The sequence below is a fragment of the Sturnus vulgaris genome, chromosome 8 (assembly GCF_052056855.1).
Source record: "Sturnus vulgaris isolate bStuVul1 chromosome 8, bStuVul1.hap1, whole genome shotgun sequence".
NCBI classification, from domain to species: domain Eukaryota; kingdom Metazoa; phylum Chordata; class Aves; order Passeriformes; family Sturnidae; genus Sturnus; species Sturnus vulgaris.
In genome coordinates this window covers 33,627,102-33,645,685 of record NC_142250.1, presented here as the reverse complement: position 1 = coordinate 33,645,685, position 18,584 = coordinate 33,627,102, and the positions used below count along the sequence as shown (strand labels likewise).

Sequence of the window (18,584 nt, the reverse complement as noted above, 5' to 3'; positions counted from 1 at the left end):
GATGGGTGCCAGTGGTGGCTTTGTGACATCCTGGGGCTTGGCCAAGCCAGGGTGGCATGAAGAGAGCAGGAGGATTCACCTTCAGGAGGGGAAGACTGGCAATGCAAGCATTTCTATTTTGTGTTAGTGTTCACGTGAAACTGAGGTCAGAGATGTCAGGCTGCTGCTTGCAGGCTTGAGGAAAGAGCCTCATGGAAGATTCACACCAAAACAAACTTTGTGACATGGAGGGAGCAGCTGCCTCCTCTTTTGAAACATTTATCAATAAGTTCCTTTGGTACTCTAAGGAAGATATCAGGGCTGGTGAGAAATCACTCCAAAGTTTCAGTACTGAGTTATTTTTAGGACCTCTTCCCCACATTTCCTGTAGAGTCTTTAGCTAAGAATGTAGTTAATTGAAAACTGAAGTATTGTGATAGGTTTTTGATGCTTTCAGTATTGAGTACTTGGAAAATAGAAAGTGTTGGAATCATGTAGGCTGGAAAAGACCTTTGAGATTGTTGAGTCCAAGTGTAAGTCCTGCCAAGGCCACCACTAAACCATATCCCACGTGCCACATCTACACATATTTTAAATCCCTCCGAGGTTGGTGACTCCACCACTGCCCTGGGCAGCCTGACAGTCCATCCATTGAAGGAGCTGTTCTTAATCTCCAATCCAAACCTCCCCTGTGCTGTTGCTTTTCCTTGGGAGAAGAGATGGAGCCCTACCTGGGTGTGCTGATTTGGGAAAAGATGTGGTGACATGGACAACGAGGAGTGGAAGAAGAGAACTTACTGGTGACCTCTGCTTTTGGTATAAGATGCCCACTCAGATGTCTGAGAGAAGAGATGTAAATACTGCCAGTTTATTTTAAAAAATCTTCATATGATGAAAATATACATTCTGAGGGAATAAGTTTAAAACTTATGTGGTTTTTGATTTATGGGACAGACTGACAGCCTTGGCAGCCATTAGAGTGAGTGTTGTGCTCCAGGGGAGGCTAAATGTGACAACAGAGCACTAGAATCAAGACTGTAGATCCAGCCACTTCCCAATCCCATGGTTCTGAGCTGGCTTGGTATCAGGTGCTGGTGGTTTTCAGATTTTGGGCCAAGATTACATCTCCATCTTTTTTTTTTTTTTCTTCTCCTTGTTGCATCTTGCATTGCAACCACAGGTGTCGGCCGACTCGAGCTCGTCCATGAATTCCAACACTCCCCTGGTGAGGATCACCACCCGCCTCTCCTCCACTGCTGATGCCCCCATGCTGGCAGGAGTGTCGGAGTATGAGCTGCCAGAAGACCCAAAGTGGGAGTTCCCAAGAGATAAGTGCGTGGCTTGCTTCCTCTGGCACCACTTGTGCATGTGTGAATAACCTCGAGCAGCTCGGGAGGAGGGAGCAGCTCTCCTCATGGCTCCCAGGGTTTCTCTGGTTTAAAGAAAAATCTCAGTTACCTGAAGCTGCTTTGATGAAGACCAAGTTTAAATTTAATTCTCTGAAATCAGTTTGGTTAAATAGAAAACGAAATTTCTTCGATTATATTTTCAGATTTCCTGCAGGTTTTTCAGATGCTCTGCTGAAATGTAGCTCCTCTGTTAGGAAATGAGTTAGGAAAATTCGGTGTGATCTACACTGGGAAAAATATTCACGTGCAAGCACTGTTGAAGGGCAGTGGTGATTTCCCCAAGCAATGCCTCTGAACATTAAACCATGTTTCTTGGTCACCTACTTAATTGGCTATTTAAAAAAATAGGCACCACAGTATGTAGGAGATAGAGAAAAATCTAAATTATGCTACTGGACAATCTTTTCTTTCAGTCATCTCTGGGTAGGATTTGGTGTTGAGTTTGTATTGACATATATGAATGGAGATGGTTGTTTTTAATTTAGGGGAACATTTTGCATGTTGGGTGCATGTATGTGCAATTTCTATGGCTTGAAAGTGTTTGGTTTCAAGCAGAGCATACTGAATTTTGATATATTCAAATTCACGTGGCTATATAATATTTTCTTCAAAGTCTGTTGACTAACATGCAAAATGAGCTTTTGGATAATCTAATTAAAACTGTAACCATATTGCTTAATATAAAAAAAGACATGCAGAAGAGAGATAATGTTAGCACAGGTAGAACCATGATTATTTATCAGAATTAGTGCTAGTTTTAAGAAGTCTTTAGGTGGCTTTGAGAAAATAACACCTTTTATTACGGACAGTTCTCTTTGGAAGTTCAGGGTTCTAACTCTTGAATAGATAAACTGTAATTCTGAGCCCTCTGATAACTGTTCTGGAAATTATTTGATTGGTTTAGCTGAAAACTAGAGTAAGAGGCTGTAATTGCCACCTGCAGCATTCTGGTCAACAGTGGGGGCCTGTATATGTGCTGCTGTCAGCCCCTGCCCTGGGGGGATACACTAAACGTGGAAAATTTTAGAGTTGCTAAACATTTAAACCCAGTGTTCAGCACAAATGTAGGTGGAGCAGATTTGCAATGAAAGGAGGCTATTTAGAGGCAGTTTATTAGGCTGGGGGGCAGCAGGCACACAATGAGGGGTTTGTTACTTTGGTCCTAGCAGGGCAATAGCACATAAATTAACCAGTTTCCAATGCAAATGTTTGTTCTCTGCCAAGACCCTAAATTCAGTTTTAGCTCTGGAGAAAATGCAGGGTGACCTCAGCAGAGCATATGCTGCCCTTCAGTCTTTGCACCTTTTTAAAACTTGCATTTGCTTTAGAAACCAGCCCAAAACAGCTCGAGGAATTCTCACCGAGCCAGAGCCCACAGGGCTGCCTTTGGAGGAGCCACCTCACTTCTGTCCCATCCCCAGGCAGATAAGCAGGGTTTCAAATCACCTAAATCATCATCTAACATTTCTGCTGATGGTATGTCAGCCTCTCCCTGGACTTCATGGTGGAACACAGGTGTCCATGCTTTTAAGAATGAGTCCCTACATCTGTGATCTCTGTGAAATCCTCCTGTTGAGCCATGGAAAGTCAAGTCCTTAAGAATTTGTTTATAAAAATGCTTGTCTGAATCTGGCCCCTATGTTGGATAACATTATCAGCATCACACTCACTGAGCATCCTGCCTGACTGCTGCCACAGCACTGCTGCTGGATGTCACATCACCACTCTCTGCAAGTAAAGGGGCCTGGCTCTGGCCCTTAAGCATTTAGGCTGGAATCAAAAAGATTTTTCCCAGAGGCTTTCAATTTTATTTTTTATTTAATCTCTTTTTCCTCATGAAGCTGAGATCGACATCTCTGTGTCTCTGTTAGGTCTGAGCAGGTTTTGCAGGCAGGACTATGCTCCACAAAATGCATTGTGCAGAGTCCTCTTAGTGGCTGCTCCTTTTGGGAGGGTTTGGTGTTGGTGCTGTGATTACAGCTGGGTTTGTTTTTCCCGGTCTCTGATTCCCCTGGGCTTTGTGGTCCAGAGGCACCTTCTGGTCCCCTCAGCCAGGACTCTTGTGGCTGCAAAGAGCCTGCAGCCAAGAAACAGCCACTGTGCTGGACCCTCTGGGGCTGAAACTTGGCTCTCATCTCCTTGGGCTCAGTGTGGGAACAAAGATGACCAGCGGTGTTGCAGTGACAGGAGAAGCTGGCTTCTTGCTGGCTGCTCCCCAATCCCAAAGCTCTGATGCTCTTTGGAAACTCTGCCCCCCACTTCACACTGCACCTCCTCACAAGCCATCAAGTGCAGCCTTGAGGAGAGCTTAAAAAGCTGAGTTTAGTGACTGATGTGCCTTTCTGAGATGCTCCCTCCACCATCCCTAAGGAAACAAACCCCGAAAACTGCCATGCACCCCGGCCCTTATTGGTTCCACATGATAAACGCCTCATGCTGCAGCAAGTTGTTGACAGGTTTTTATATTTAGCCCTGGAATTTCACTGGCTGCACCCCTGCAGCAGATGCTGTGTGTTAATCTGCTCTTTGCTCCTCCAGGCTGACGCTGGGCAAACCCCTGGGGGAAGGATGCTTTGGGCAAGTGGTCATGGCTGAAGCAGTGGGGATTGACAAGGACAGGCCAAAAGAGGCAGTGACCGTGGCAGTGAAGATGTTGAAAGGTAAGAAAATTGGGTGATTAGGGATCAGAAGGGGCGATATGGCAGCTCTCAGCCACAGAATTTTCTCCTGTGGCATCTGAACTCTGTCGTCGTTGTGGGGTGGGTCAAAGAGCACATAGCTGACCTCAGCCTTCAGCAGTTGGGGTGTAAATCTGCACCCTTGACAGCCTGTTTATCTGCAGCAGTGAGTATTTGGGAGCCAGGAGATGTATTAGCATCGTGTGGGTCTCTCTGCTTTCAGTTTATTTCATGTCAGAGGCTATCCTTGTGTAGATCCCAGCCCATTCAGTCCAGGTGGTTGGTGCTTATTTATTTTGAGTTTAATTGTAAGGTTAGTTTGCAGGAGAGGTGGTGTTACTGGAGGTTTGATAGCAAAAGACAGCTTTTTTATGTCTGATCTTGCTGTGCTGCCTCTTAACAAATTAACACTGAAGAGTTGGTCAGTCCAACAAAGAGGCTAAGACTATTTTTTGGTAAGACACAATATATGATGTACATTGTAAACTGGGAAACAAATGCCATATTCTGCATTTTGAGCCACACATATTTTACACTTACTGGTGAAGCTCAGGCTGGCACACGAAAATCTATGAACTGAACCCGTGTCTTCTACAGATGATGCCACAGAAAAAGACCTGTCTGACCTGGTGTCAGAGATGGAGATGATGAAAATGATTGGGAAGCATAAAAATATCATCAATCTTCTTGGAGCCTGTACCCAGGATGGTGAGTAGAGAAAAGAAAGTAAACCAGGACTTTCCAACAGGTCTGTGAAAGTCTCATTAATCATAATTTTTCAAGAGGTTTTAAGGAAGCAGTCATGCCGTGATAGGATTTTTAGGTATTTCTTTAGCTTAACAGCAATATTTTAACTTCTGTTTCTCATTATAGTTTCAGCCTTAATATGAGAAAGGGTCCTATATCATATGAAAACTCTCTAATCCCTTGCTGTAAGGAACAAATGACCTTTTGCAGGGCCTTTACCCATGTCTGCTGTTCTGAATTGTCAGCCCTGCTTTAGGAGAACTTGCACCCCACAAATTTGAAATTAACCCTTTCACTCCTGGAAAAGCTTAATTACACCACATGAAGTGATGCAGAATGGCACACCACTCTGGAAATTAAAACAAAAAAATTAAGAAGCACTTTCTCTTTGTTGGAGATCTCAGGATATTTTTTGATTGAAAATATTTGTTTTTCAGTACATGGCGTGCTCTGAAAGGAGCAGGCACTGGGGCAAGGTTTAGGTGGTTTAAAGCACTAATTAATCCACTGCCACTCCTGCTGTGGAGCTTTGGGCAGTCACTTCCCCATATCCAAACCTTTTATTTTCTTCTAAATCGGCTCTTACCGCTTACCCATTCTATCGATTCACTTAATTTATTATAGCACACTAAAAGCCATAAAAAAAAAACAAACATTTCACCCTGGTGCCTGACCCTGCTTTTCCCATGGTTCTTTTCACCCCAAGGCCCTTTGTATGTGATAGTGGAATATGCTTCCAAGGGGAACCTGCGGGAGTACCTGCGAGCGCGCCGCCCGCCCGGCATGGAGTATTCCTTCGACATCAACAGGGTGCCCGAGGAGCAGATGACATTCAAGGACCTGGTGTCCTGCACCTACCAGCTGGCACGAGGCATGGAGTACCTGGCTTCCCAAAAAGTAGGTGGAGCTGAGCAAATAGGGCGTTTCCTTTTCAGTTTGGTTTTGCCCTCGTCTCGCTCGCGTTCAGGAATTTGCTGGGAGCTGCCTCGAGCAGGTTGTGTAACCCACGCCCCTGCAGATCAGTGGGGAAATTCAGGCACTTAAAGGTTTTTCATCTTTGTTTAGCAATATTGCTGAAATAATTTAAAGTAAATACTGTGCACATATCTGCAGTTTGAATCCGTAAGCACAGGTGGACACTTGATTCCACATGACTCCACCCATGAGGCAGCAGGCTCTGTTTGCCTTCTGTCTCCAGTCAAACCAACCAAATCCTTGCACATCGTGGTGTAAAACAAATGAATTCAGTGGCTGAAAGGACTTACAGAATAAAACCAGGCAGGATTGACAAGACCCAAGGCACCAGGGCAAAAAGAGTGGGCAGAAGAGGAAAAAATAAGTGGAGTGTATTAGTCACTTAAATTATGCACTTTACTTAAAACTAATGTTTTCAAGACAGTGAGCTTGTTGAAAGAATTTATTTATCCTGTCATGTCCCCAGATACTTATTTCTAAAACTTGTCTTTAAACATTTCTTTTTAACCAGCATTTTGATTAAATTATAGTTATAAAACCTTAAATTGCCCTCTGTAACTAACTCTGTAAACATACTGTGGCTTAGTGGATGAGCAATCCTGGATACCCTGGGTGATGTTTGGACCCAAAGGCTAAACCAGAGCAGCAGATACCAGTGATAAGTACTTCCTGCAGGGTGTGGAGTGGGATTTATACCGATTTCCAGTCATGTCCACTCCCAAGTATGGAGCTGGTTTTAACCAAACACCAGGGCTGAGTGTGACCCTCCATTCCTGTTGTGTGGAGTCATGATTTTGTTATTTTTTTCTGCACTTGTAGAGGTTGGGGAAGAGAGGGAATCCAGGTTTAATTTTGTTTTTATTCTTTTGTTTCGAAACAGTAAATCTTAGTGCAGCAGGGTTGGCAGGGTGACATGTGTGACAGCAAGGCAAAACTCTTCTAATGCAGTAAAGCAGGGATATTGATTAGGTGCCACACCTCAGGATATCTCTTTCTGAGATTAATGCAACTCCTGCCTGGAAGTGAGCCACGTCCCAGGAAAATGGAGCTGATGTGAAAGGAAAACATAAATCTTTTCACCAGCCATCTCAAGAGCAAGTGTCCTCCTGAGGAGCTCTGAAGTGCTGCTGTAGGACACTCCAAAGAGCCACTGCAGACTTTTTTGTTTGCAAAAAGCACTTGGCTGGTGCTGTGCTGAGCTGGAGAGATTGAGAGGCATTGCCCAAGGCAGAGGGAGAGCAGGGGCAGCACAGGGCAGAGCTGTGCATTCCTGTGCTCCAGATATCCCAGCACTTCTGTTTGTGTTTCATCCGTTCTTCTCCCCTTAGGGATCCATTTACTGAGCTGGAATAATTGGGAGCTGCTCTTCCCATGGTATTCCCACCATGCATGGGCTGTGAGCAGGGCACTGTTCTTGTTATTCCAATCCAGTAAGGGGCTCACTGAGACTTCAATAAAGAAAATGGTAGAGGTGATGTTTGTTCACCTGCCCTTTGCCTCACAAGAAGTTTTTGCCTTACAAGCAGTTGTACTTAGAAACAGTACAATTTCCAGGGTTGGATGGATGCTTTTGAAAAGTAGGAAGCTTAGCCCTGTTGTTTCTGCCACCACAGCATTGCTGATGCTGAGTTAGAAGACTGATGGGATGCTGAAATCCTGCACTGGTGTCTGGTCCTGTGTCCATGAGGGCATTTCTGGAGCAAATTTTTCCTGGCAGTTCTCTGTGGTTAGCTCAGTGAGGAGCAGAAACTTCATTTTACTATGTGGGATAAGAGATCTCAGCAGTTTTCTGGGGGAAGTTAAAGAGCAAGAAAATAAAACCTAGTTGCTGTATAGTTTTTTGTAGTGTCTATGCACATACTGAAATAAAGCATACAAAAAAGACAAGAGTTATCCAGAATTAAAGAGGGGAAAAATATATTTAAGTTGAAAAGAAAGTATCTTGCTGAGATTCAAAATGCAATATTTCTTACCATGCCCCCATTGCCACCTTATATCAGCCCTAGTAAAGCTACTTGAACACAGGAATAATACCCAGAGCAGCCACAGAGTCCCCTCAGTCTCAGGATAATGCTGACATGAAGGAAACATCTCTCAAGAGGTACTAGATTTAGTTTCAGTATCAAAGCTGTCTTATAAACAAACAGTCAAACCCTGATTGTTTTGGTTTTTTTTTTTCTTTTCCTTTTAATAATTGCATTTTTATAGTCTTGTGGTTGAAGTAATTATACACACCCTAAACATCCTGCTGACAATTATATTAATATCTTTAATATTAAAAACAGTTGCATTAATTCAGACTGGCTGTCACGTTTTATCTCTGGTGAGACAATATCATTTAAGAGAAGCAACACAATAAAAATGTTCATTAACAGTATTTCTGACGAAACTGCAATACCTGTACCTGGGCACATGTAAAGGAGAGTGGATCACAAAATGCTTGGCACAATTTGGATCACCACCCAGCTTTCAGCCTTAGCTAAAATAAAAGATTTAAGTAGACCAGGACTTTCTAAGGCACTTCTTAGGGCCATTGTTCAGCTTGGAAACAGCAGCTGAGGGGATGGATTGCAATAATTAGGAAAATCATATTTCACAGCTTTGTAGCGAATGTGTGGCTTTCCCACCTGGTCATTTAGGTTGAAATCTATAAAGGAGATTTAGTTGTGGTGTTGAAGCACTTCCACTTTTGCAGCAGTTTATTTCAGTGGGCTGTTTTTTTCTTCTTTTTTTTGTTTCCAGTGCATCCATCGAGACTTGGCTGCAAGAAATGTTTTGGTAACCGAAAACAACGTCATGAAAATAGCAGACTTTGGTTTAGCCAGAGACATCAACAATATAGATTATTATAAAAAGACTACTAATGTAAGTGGATGGTTTTCTAGTCTCTGGAAACAAGCATTTCTTTCAGTGATTCATTTCAGAACTATGGTTGTAAACTTAATGGGCTTCTTGTACAGCAGCCTCACTTTTCATCCCAGACAAAAGAGCAGGGCTCAAGGACATGAGCATTTCTGTCTCCTCTTACAGTGATAGTTAGTTAAAAAGATAAGCAGAGAGGCTGCATACTGGAGGATTAGAAATGCTAAAATACAAGAACTTTTTTTTTTTTTAATTGTGTCCCTGACTCCAGTCAGTTGTAATGGGTGGAAATATTCCCGTTGATCCCAGCTGGTTTAGCACCCAGCCTAGGATCTTGAAATGCCATGTACAGACAATGCCAGCAACAACCACAACAAAAATCCTGTTTATTTGAGGTGTTGTCACATTCAGCCTTCTGCCTGTGCCTGTACTCCGCTTGTTAGGGACAGGTTGTGGTGCTGATCTCAAAGTGGGGCTAGAGACTGAGAAAACTTATTTGTACTCCCCACACTGTCACTGTTCTGCTGTTTAACCTGTACCAAATCAAGAAGATAAAACATTTGGGATGTAGCATTGATACCTGGTTGGAACTCCTTACACCTCCTCAGGGCATCTCTTAAGGTCCTGCTGAGCTGCACTTGGGTTTTGATGGGAACTCTGCAGAACTCATTGAGTTCTACAGATTTTATTTGTATAAATATGACTTCTTATTAACAATCATGTTAAGGGGCTTATTTATGAAAATCACTAAGTGATTAGTGACATTTTGATGGTAACATCTGCCTACTTCCACAAGGCAGAACTACCCTGTACAGCAGTGCTGGAGGGGATTGAACCTTCTTCTTTTCAGACTCAGTGCAAAGCAACAGGCAGCTCTGACTGTGAGCTTTGGGTCACTGCAAAAGGGACAGGAGAACAAAATTCTTGGGTTTAGTAATCAATTTATTTTTGCAGCCAGGCCTATTTTTCAGAAGTTTATTAATTGTTGGCTTTTTTTGTTTTTAAAGAGCATAGAAGAATGATATGTTTGATTTTGATCTCCTTATCATTCTCCTAGCAAGCAGTCTGGGAAATTTTTGGGAACTCTTAATGCTTAGAATTTTATCTTCAGTGCTTACATCCATTTTTATAACAGTCTCTGTACTTTAGCCCATCTTACTATTTTCTCACTGAAAACGTTGAAGGTAAATTATGTGCTGGTTTGCATTAGCAGACAGCTCTTAGAGAAATCATCCTGTAAATCGCTGCCATTTTAATTTCTCCTCCTCTCCAAACTCACAGGGACGGCTTCCAGTAAAGTGGATGGCTCCAGAAGCTCTGTTTGACAGAGTTTACACACATCAAAGTGATGTGTAAGTGGCCTGGTTTCAATGGGGTTTTGGGGATGGGAAGGAGGGGGTTGTTTTGCTTTGTTTTTGTTAAAGTTTTGGGTATTTAATATATGTTTTGCTGTTGTCCTTTACCTTTAAGAGTTTTCATTCTGTTTCACATATTAATAGATGGAACAGGACTTGCCCTTAGAAAGTGAGGATTTTATGGTAGACTGCTAACCAGTGCTCTGTTACTAATCTGCCCAGCTTCAAAGCACATGAAAGGTGGAAAATGCTAACCTCCTTCTGTCACTGCGGAAGTTTCCCCCCTTGAACTTATTTACGGATGTGCAGCTACAAAGAGTCTATCTAATTTGCTTGCCTTTTGACATACTCTGGACTTCCTTCAGGTTTGAAAAAAAAAATAAAAGGAGAGAGAGAGAAAAGAATGGGAAAAAAAAAAAAAAGAGAAAGTTCCTGAAAACTTCTTACAAAAATTTGTGCTAAGATTTGGTGCAGTAAAATGTAGGCTGAGTATGCTGGAAGAGTTTTCTGTGATTTTCAGAAGTGGTGCTGCTTCCCAGCTTCACATGTAATAGGAAATCATTGGACTCTGACACTTCAAAAATCTTTTAATGTGTGCACAGAGCCACTGGCTGATGCAACTGCTCAGGGTTTATTCTGCTTCCTATTACAGTTCTGTGTGCATTGTGCTTGAAGTAGACGTGTATTTCTTATGCAATACAGATGAAGATCCTGGTTTTTATTTCTCTAAGAAAAGCTGTTAACTGTAAAGGACTGAATGCTTCCCAGCAGAGGTGCAAAAGGTTATGCAAGTCAGTGAAGGGTTAAAAAGGAAAAAGGCAGCACGGAGAAAATAAGAAGTATTTCATCATTCTTTAACCTGTGGGCAGTTTCCAAGCTGTTCTCTCCTTAAGAAAATCATTTACTGAGGCGTTTCCTGCCATCTCTACATCATTTACAAAGGAAACTATATACACAGGTTAAGGGTGGATCAAACTTGTGTTTTAAAATAACATCTTGGCAAAATATTTAAGTGAATGTGAAGTAAACCACTTCACTGGCTCAGGACTGAGAGTCAGCCTGAGCTCCTCAGCAGCCAGGGAGCACGAGGATTTCAGTGCTGGGACTTGGAGCCTCTTGGCCCCATGGTGGCTTTGAAGATGGCTAATGATAATATTATTGTAAGTTTGTGCAAACAGTTTACTAAAATGCCGTGCTGGGGGAGCTGCAGAGGAGCTGGGGAGCCAGTGCAGGCTCTGTGCTGGTGCTCACCTGGCAGAGCTGCCTGCCAGAGAGCCCCAGCTTGCCAGCCAGGCAGGATGAGGCAGGAAAACTGGCTTAAAAATCATCCCCCTTCATTTCCTAGCAGAAGTTAACAACAAAAGAAAAAGAAAAAATAAAGAAAGGCAGGGTGACGCAAAATATTTTTGTTTTGAACAGTCTGCATTTTCCAAAATATCCTGCCACATAATTGCACCCCAGCTGAGCTGTGAGTGCTCTGTAAGTCATTAAGCTGAGAAGATGCAGGGCTGGCAGTAGCCCCTGGGTGCTCAGAGCACACCAAACAGAGGAAAAGAGGGTATTTAGGAACATGCTGGGGTCAGTCCCCATCCTAAATGCTGTCCATGCATCTGATGCACTTCCCAGATCCCTGTCCTGCTCTGGGCAGAGACTGGTTTAAACACCTCGAGGAGGGATGGGATTCTCTGTTCCCAGCAGCCAGGCAGATCCACTAATTCAGTTTCCTCTTTGATTTGCAGCTGGTCATTTGGTGTGTTAATGTGGGAGATCTTCACCTTAGGAGGGTCACCCTACCCAGGAATCCCAGTGGAGGAACTTTTTAAGCTGCTTAAAGAAGGGCACCGGATGGATAAACCTGCCAACTGCACCAATGAACTGTAAGGACCCTGACTTGCTGTCCCAGGGCTGAAGGGCACAGCTGGACTGAATTCATGTGTTCAGTGCTATCCCCAGCAGAACCAAACACTTTCACAAGTGCTCCCCTCTAAAATTGTGGGTATTTGTGAGGGTACAGATGTGTGAGGAAATGGTATGGGAAAGATTTCAGGAGATGTCTGGCAGAGGATGCCTCTTTGCACACCCTGCTGTGATCCTATTGCAGAGAGAAGAAATCATCTGCAAAACAGTCCCTGTCAGAGTTTTTACACCTATGTTTGTTTGACTTCGATGTTACTAACATGGAAATTCATAAATGTTGCACACACCACTAATCAAATATGACATACATCAGGCTGCTTTTGTACAAAACAAAATACATCTGGGAACTTCTGTGTTAACACAGCATTGTCTCCTGGTGATGTGTGGGGAGTGTGATTTCAGGTATTTCAACACAGATCTTAACTATATCGAAATTTTTTTGCATTTTAATTTCTTCACAAAGACTGCAATCCCCGACTTGCAAAAAATATTGTAATTTAATACCTTTGAAGTTGCTGGGCCACAGAACTGGGCCCACAAAGAGGTAATTTAGACACTGAGCAAGGGAGAGACAGGAGCAGAAAGCCCCTGTGAGGGCAGGGATGCTGCCCAGGTTTGGGGGCTCAGTGGTCCATGGGCAGAGCTGTGTGTGCTCCCTGCTTACTTTGTGAAGGGCAGCACTGACTGTGCATGGAAAGGTTTGTGAGGAGGATGCCTGACTTTAATTAAGCCAAGCAAATGTGTGTTTCTTACAGCTATATGATGATGAGAGATTGCTGGCATGCTGTGCCTTCTCACAGACCCACTTTCAAACAGCTGGTGGAGGACTTGGATCGGATTCTCACTCTCACAACTAATGAGGTAGGTAAATTGTCTCCCCCCATAAGCTGCTGATCAGGAAAAATGGTTCAGGGGACAGATGGAATTTATTCAATTATGAAATCCTGCTCAAGTTCACTTTCTTGTTCTGTTTGTCATTGTCCTCTGAGGTTACATGCAGCTAAACTGTGTATCCTATGAAATCCTCGGTCCCTTGCCATTATGCCTGGAATTATGTAACTAAAAAGAAACACATCTTTGAGGAGTTTCTGTTTATTCCTCGCTGCATGTCTGGATGTTTTTAGTGTTGAGGGGCAGTGTTTGTGTTTCAGCAGGAATTGCAGGTGAGGGAGGGATGTGGAGCTCGTGGTGGCTCTCATTTGCTGGCTCAGTTTGATTCCCAGCCATGCTATGTAGGTCAGAAGAGGAGAAATCGTCAATGGCAGATTTCAGATGATGTGTCTGAGAGTGAATTAGGTTCACTGAAATAGCTCTCTGTGGAGGGAGTGAGGACCCACGGGGGATGTGCAAACAGCCATCCAATTATCCAAAGGTCCTGCCTAGCACTGCTTCAGGTTGGGCTATGTGAATGCAGAAAGGTTTTATTTGAAGAGTCTTCTTTCAGAGGTCTGAGATATTATTAGTTTTAGCAAGGAACACACTGATTAGGGTATTCACACAGGAATCAGTCCTCTTATCACTGAACCACGTGCACCTTTGAGGAAAACCACAAGTGATGGAAATGTTGATCCTTTTGGTGGAAATTTCTTTTGAGAGAAAATACTTGGTGTCCCAGAAATATTCTACAAACTTCTATTACTTCTGAGAAATGGAATGTTTAACAGGAGTGAAAAAAGAACAAAGCAGCAATACAGGAAAGTTGCAACGACTTGATTTGACCTTTTCAAAATTTGTTATTACATCATTGTAGAAAAAAAAGAGATTTGAATCACTCTATGTGGCTCCTCAACATTAGGTTCTAATTTTTTAGAATTGTCAGAGAAATAAAAAATGTATTATGGAGCAGCTTTGGGAAAGCCTTTTCACAATGGAGATGACAGAAGAACTTGAGTAAAGAGATGGCATCTTTTATGATCATCATTTGCCCAGTAAATCTGGTTGAAAAAGATTATTTGGCTTCAGCAGCAGCTGTAATTTTATCTGGGTTCTGTTTTTAAGGCTTGCTCTAAAAAGTGGCACCTTCAGGGCTGGCTGAGAGGTGTGGCAGGAATATGCTCTCCCTATGGAGTCGTGGATGTAGCTCTGTGTCCTGTTACCATTTTCACCTCATCCAGCACTGCCTGCATCTTTTCCTGCCTAATTCATATATGATTTCACAAGACCAGTTGGAGGTGGGCTGGCTGCCACTGCAGAGTGCTGGGTGGCTTGGACTGGATTTGTGTTTGCAAATTCAAGAGGGAGGTTCTGGGCTGCAATTCCAAGCCTGGGAAATGATACTGCTTTTTTTTTTTTTTGGTATGTTTAACTGTCGAGCCTTCCCAACTCCGTACTGCTCACAGACCTGGAATGATCTCAAAGTTAACCTGAAAAGGCCTTTAGGGTTATGTAAATTACTTTAGACTAGAATCATAGGAAAAACGTCTGGAAAAAGCTTAGGAACACATCCAGTCCATCTGATGGGCCTGTGGCAGGGCCCACTATACGTTTGTCATTCCTGACAGATGTTTATGTAACTTGTCCTTACAGATCTCCACTGCTGTATTTCGGCATCGCCTCTTGACAGCCTGTTGCTTTGTTTTCCTAATCTCTAATCTTTCAACATCAGATATTGCCTTTGTCCTATTTACCCTGGACATAGAAAGCAGATCATTCCACTTGTCTTTGCAGCACGTTTCATGTTCCTGAACGCTTGTCGTCACCTCGGTGTCTCCTGAGAGCTCCAACGTGTCCCATTTTCCTCCACAGCTTTGGAGATCTTTGATTCTGTGTAAATCTGTACAGTTTTCCTGAAGTGCAGATCCTCCAGGCTCACTTCTGCTTATCCTCTCCCTACTCTCCTTTTCCCCCCAGAATCACACTGTTGGCCCAGGCTCAGTCTGGTTTACCCAACAACTCAGTTTGCTGGGGCAGCCAATAATTTCCTCTGCTTTTGTGCAAGTAATGATTTCTGCTTAAATAGTAACGTCTCGCTCTTTTCCACGGTGAATCATCATTGCTTGTTGGGTTTTTAATGTGTTTTCTTGATGGGTTTTTTTCCCCCAAAAACTCATTGCCATGTTCCTGTGGCCCACATGAGCAGAAGTCACCAGGAGTCAGCCTCGTGGCTGTGTTGCTTTGTCAGCAGCAGAAACCAACCTGGTGTTGGTTCTTATGGCCCTTGGTGTGGCTGGCTGTTGACACTGGGTGAGGATTCCATCTTCAATTCTGAATTCATATCTGAGTTACATCAAGTCTTCTGATGTGACAAAACATGTCTGATAGCCCCTGTTTCTTCAAAAACTGGGATCCTTTCTTCTTCAGTCTGTTTAGAAAATTATTAATTCTGATTATTTCTGCTCACGTAGGGCTGATTTGCTAACCCATAAATATGTACCAGAATTGCCCTCATGGATTTTTCAAGAGCCTGGGCAGCCACATAGTCAGTAATCAATAGATCCAAACTCCCTCCTTTTGCTCCCTATTAAATTTTCCAGCATTGTAAAACTTGCATACCACACCCTCCTTTTAAAATGGTGACCATTTTTTAACTAGAAGATGGTAATGACTGAATCTCTGACTTAAAAAAGGAATGTTAGCCAAAGGACTAAATTACCCCAAACCTAAGCACAGCAGCATAAAGCACTGACTGAGGTGGAAGACTCGTCTCGTCAGTACGATCATGACTTGTGGTTTAGCAAATGAAGAGATTGCATTTAAATGAATGCAGCTGCCTTTAGAAGTTGAAAGAGAAGGAACATTTCAAGGGGAAAAATAACTTTATTCTCTTGCCAAAACTGTTGTTTCTAGCAAAAGAGCCTTAACCCAAAACTTGGATTCAGCAGATGATATTTCCTTTTTTAATGACTGCTTTGGTCATGGCTACTCTGGGATGCACAACACACAAATATGTAGTGTAAAAAACCCAAATCGTGTGAATTTGATTTTGTTTTTCTTTCAGATCTTTTTTGCACGTATGCCACTGCATGTTGAAACACAAATTTAATATCACAGAATATAAAACAGAGATTCAAAGTGACCAAAGGAATACAAAGTTGGAAGCGTCTTTCCCTCTCCAAATCACTACCATGTGCTAAAGAAAAATGGTTCTATTTAGGATGAAATTTCATTTTTATCATTGTGAGTGAAAAGCCCTCTTTTGATGTGGTTGCCATGTTTATTCCCACTGACACAGCTAATGCTGGTGATGTTGGACTTCAGAAAATACCGTGTTATTGGCTTGGTTTTTCTTTCCCTAGTCGAGCTCCTTGTTTTATGGGGTATTTAAGCAACAAGGCAGTTTTGAGTGCAGTTTCACGGGAGCGGGCGCCATTTTCAAGCTGCTCTTTTCCAAACTCCGAGCAGCGGTGACGCGCTGTTTATCATTCCACTGGCTAAAAAACGGGTTTTATTCCTCTTGCCACAGGAGTATCTGGATCTCAGTGGGCCTCTGGAGCAGTATTCACCCAGCTACCCCGACACCAGGAGCTCGTGTTCCTCGGGGGACGACTCCGTGTTCTCTCCCGACCCGATGCCTTACGAGCCTTGTCTGCCCAAGTACCAGCACATCAACGGCAGCGTCAAGACATGAGAGGAGCAACCAAGAGCCAAGAACATCGAGCTACCTACAGCATACAGAGCAAAAGCTTTTCTCCAGGACCTTCATGTTTCTGCTTGTATATAGGAAATATGGGAAAAAAACACACAAAAAAAAAAAAACAAGAAAAAGAAAAAAAAAAAACAATTTGGAGGAAAGCGGTCAGAACCTACATAAAGATTCTCATCACTTGCAGCTTCCAAGTGTTCCCAAGAAAGAAGAATGTTTATGAACTCTGTCTAGATACCCATTGCTATCAATTTTCTGGCTTCCTGTGAGCTGCAACAGACTTTGTTTGTACAATGGACCAGTTGGACTTGAGGCAAACTCTGGGTCTGCCTTTCTTGTTTATTTTGTAATATTTGGAGAAAATATATGTTGGCACACACTTACAGAGCACAAATGCAGTATATAGGTGCTGGATGTATGTAAATATATTCAAAAATATGTATAAATATATATTATATATATTTACAATGAATTATTTTTTGTATTGATTTAAAAAATGGATGTCCCAATCCACCTAGCAAATTAGTCTCTTTTTTAACAGCTATTTGCTAAATGCTGTTCTTACACAGAATTTCTTAATTTTCACCATCCAGAGGTGGAAAATACTTTGCTTTCAGGGAAAATGGTATATCATTAATTTATTAACTAATTGGTAATGTACAAAACAGTTAATCGTTTATAGGGTTGTTGTGTTTTTGTAATTTAAATGGCATTTCTATGCAGGCACCACAGAGGACTAGTAGATATATTGCTCAGACTTTACTAGTTTTCAGATCTTTAAGAAAATAAATATTTACAGTATATAACTAATTTGGGGAAATTAAACTTCTGATTTATTTGTGTTTAAAAACTGCAAAACCAAATCCTTTAACAAGAAAATATTTTTCCTATAAGGTCCAAAAAGCAGAGTCGCTCCGCTCCAAAAAAAAAAAAAAAAAAAAGAAAATCAAGAATTACATTTTAAAGAAGGTTCTTAAAGTAAGGAAAGACATGAGTTGGTCTATAACCACAGCAGAACAGACTGCTCTAAAAGGAGCTGAGCTTCTACCCTGAGTTGCACATGCATCAAATTATCTACAATTCTCTTGCCTCAGCTGGATAATAGGTTCCAGACCTTTTGGCCTGGATCTTTTGCCTTTATCCCTCTATTGTAAGTTAAGTTAAAAAGAGAGAAGTTGTTTATAATGACAACTTGCCGTAGGAATATCAGCGTCTTTTTAGGGGATTAATTCATGCTGACTCCAGTATTTCCTTCTGAACCATTCCATAACAGTAGGTGTAGCACTGGCCTCTGCTAGAATATCACTGTTGTTTGTATCTTTTTTTTTCTGTTGTTTTACAGAATCTTGTATTTTTTACTTTCAGAACATTCACATTGATATGGCCATGGAATATGAATGCAAATTTCACTGTTTTATGTGGTGGTGTGTTTGTTTTGTTGTTTTGTTTTGTTTTTTTTTTTTAATAATTTTTAATTGGGTAAAATAAGTATTAAAATCTGTTAACTTTTGTACTGACAATAAAATGTTTCTACAGATATTAATGTTGAAATTACAAAATAAATGTCATGCAGCTTATTTTTCCTAATCCTTTGTGTCATACAAAATGGTTTCCTGAACATAAAGTGATGGAACACGTCCAGAAAAGCTTCCTTTAGACCTTATCATAGATCCTATATTACAAAGCAGTCCTTTCAGGAATAATGCTTTTGCCTCTGTCTTGTAAAATGTCTATTCATTAATAGTATGGGTTGAGTAAATATATGTACAGTCTTTGGTGGAAAATGTCTTGAAGTGTTCATAATGTAGACCCAAAGTATTTTCTCCTTTTATTTAGGCTGTATCCTTTAATTAATGAGGTTTCTGATTCATTCTGGAGAGGCTGGAGGACCATTTGCATGGGAGATTGTTTAGAAAATCATAACAGATGGAAAGAGGCAACATGGCAAGAATTTAAAAGTTTTCTGTTGTATTTTTTTCTTTATTTTTAACCTTGGAAACAGAAGGAAGACACCCCAAAACAGGCAGAAATAGGAACTTTATGGTCACGTTGCTGCAGGTTTAGCCTGGAGAGGGAGGTT

General features: G+C 41.9%; 1 protein-coding gene across 13 annotated transcripts in view; it reads left to right on the top strand.

Moving 5' to 3' along the window:
- Positions 1 to 17,450, top strand: part of FGFR2 (fibroblast growth factor receptor 2) — a 79,579-nt gene extending 62,129 nt beyond the window's left edge. For 6 of the 13 annotated variants that reach the window (XM_088169404.1, XM_088169403.1, XM_014886786.2 and 3 more), the window contains 9 exons: positions 1,160 to 1,311; positions 3,927 to 4,048; positions 4,664 to 4,774; positions 5,520 to 5,710; positions 8,531 to 8,653; positions 9,932 to 10,002; positions 11,745 to 11,882; positions 12,678 to 12,783; positions 16,325 to 17,450. In XM_088169404.1, coding sequence (XP_088025530.1) covers positions 1,160 to 1,311; positions 3,927 to 4,048; positions 4,664 to 4,774; positions 5,520 to 5,710; positions 8,531 to 8,653; positions 9,932 to 10,002; positions 11,745 to 11,882; positions 12,678 to 12,783; positions 16,325 to 16,489 — 1,179 coding nt within the window. In that variant the 3' untranslated portion in view covers positions 16,490 to 17,450. The remainder of the gene's footprint in view (positions 1 to 1,159; positions 1,312 to 3,926; positions 4,049 to 4,663; positions 4,775 to 5,519; positions 5,711 to 8,530; positions 8,654 to 9,931; positions 10,003 to 11,744; positions 11,883 to 12,677; positions 12,784 to 16,324) is intronic. The other 7 variants (XM_088169402.1, XM_088169400.1, XM_088169393.1 and 4 more) reach the window with 2 other exon arrangements.
- Positions 17,451 to 18,584: the final 1,134 nt, after the last annotated feature.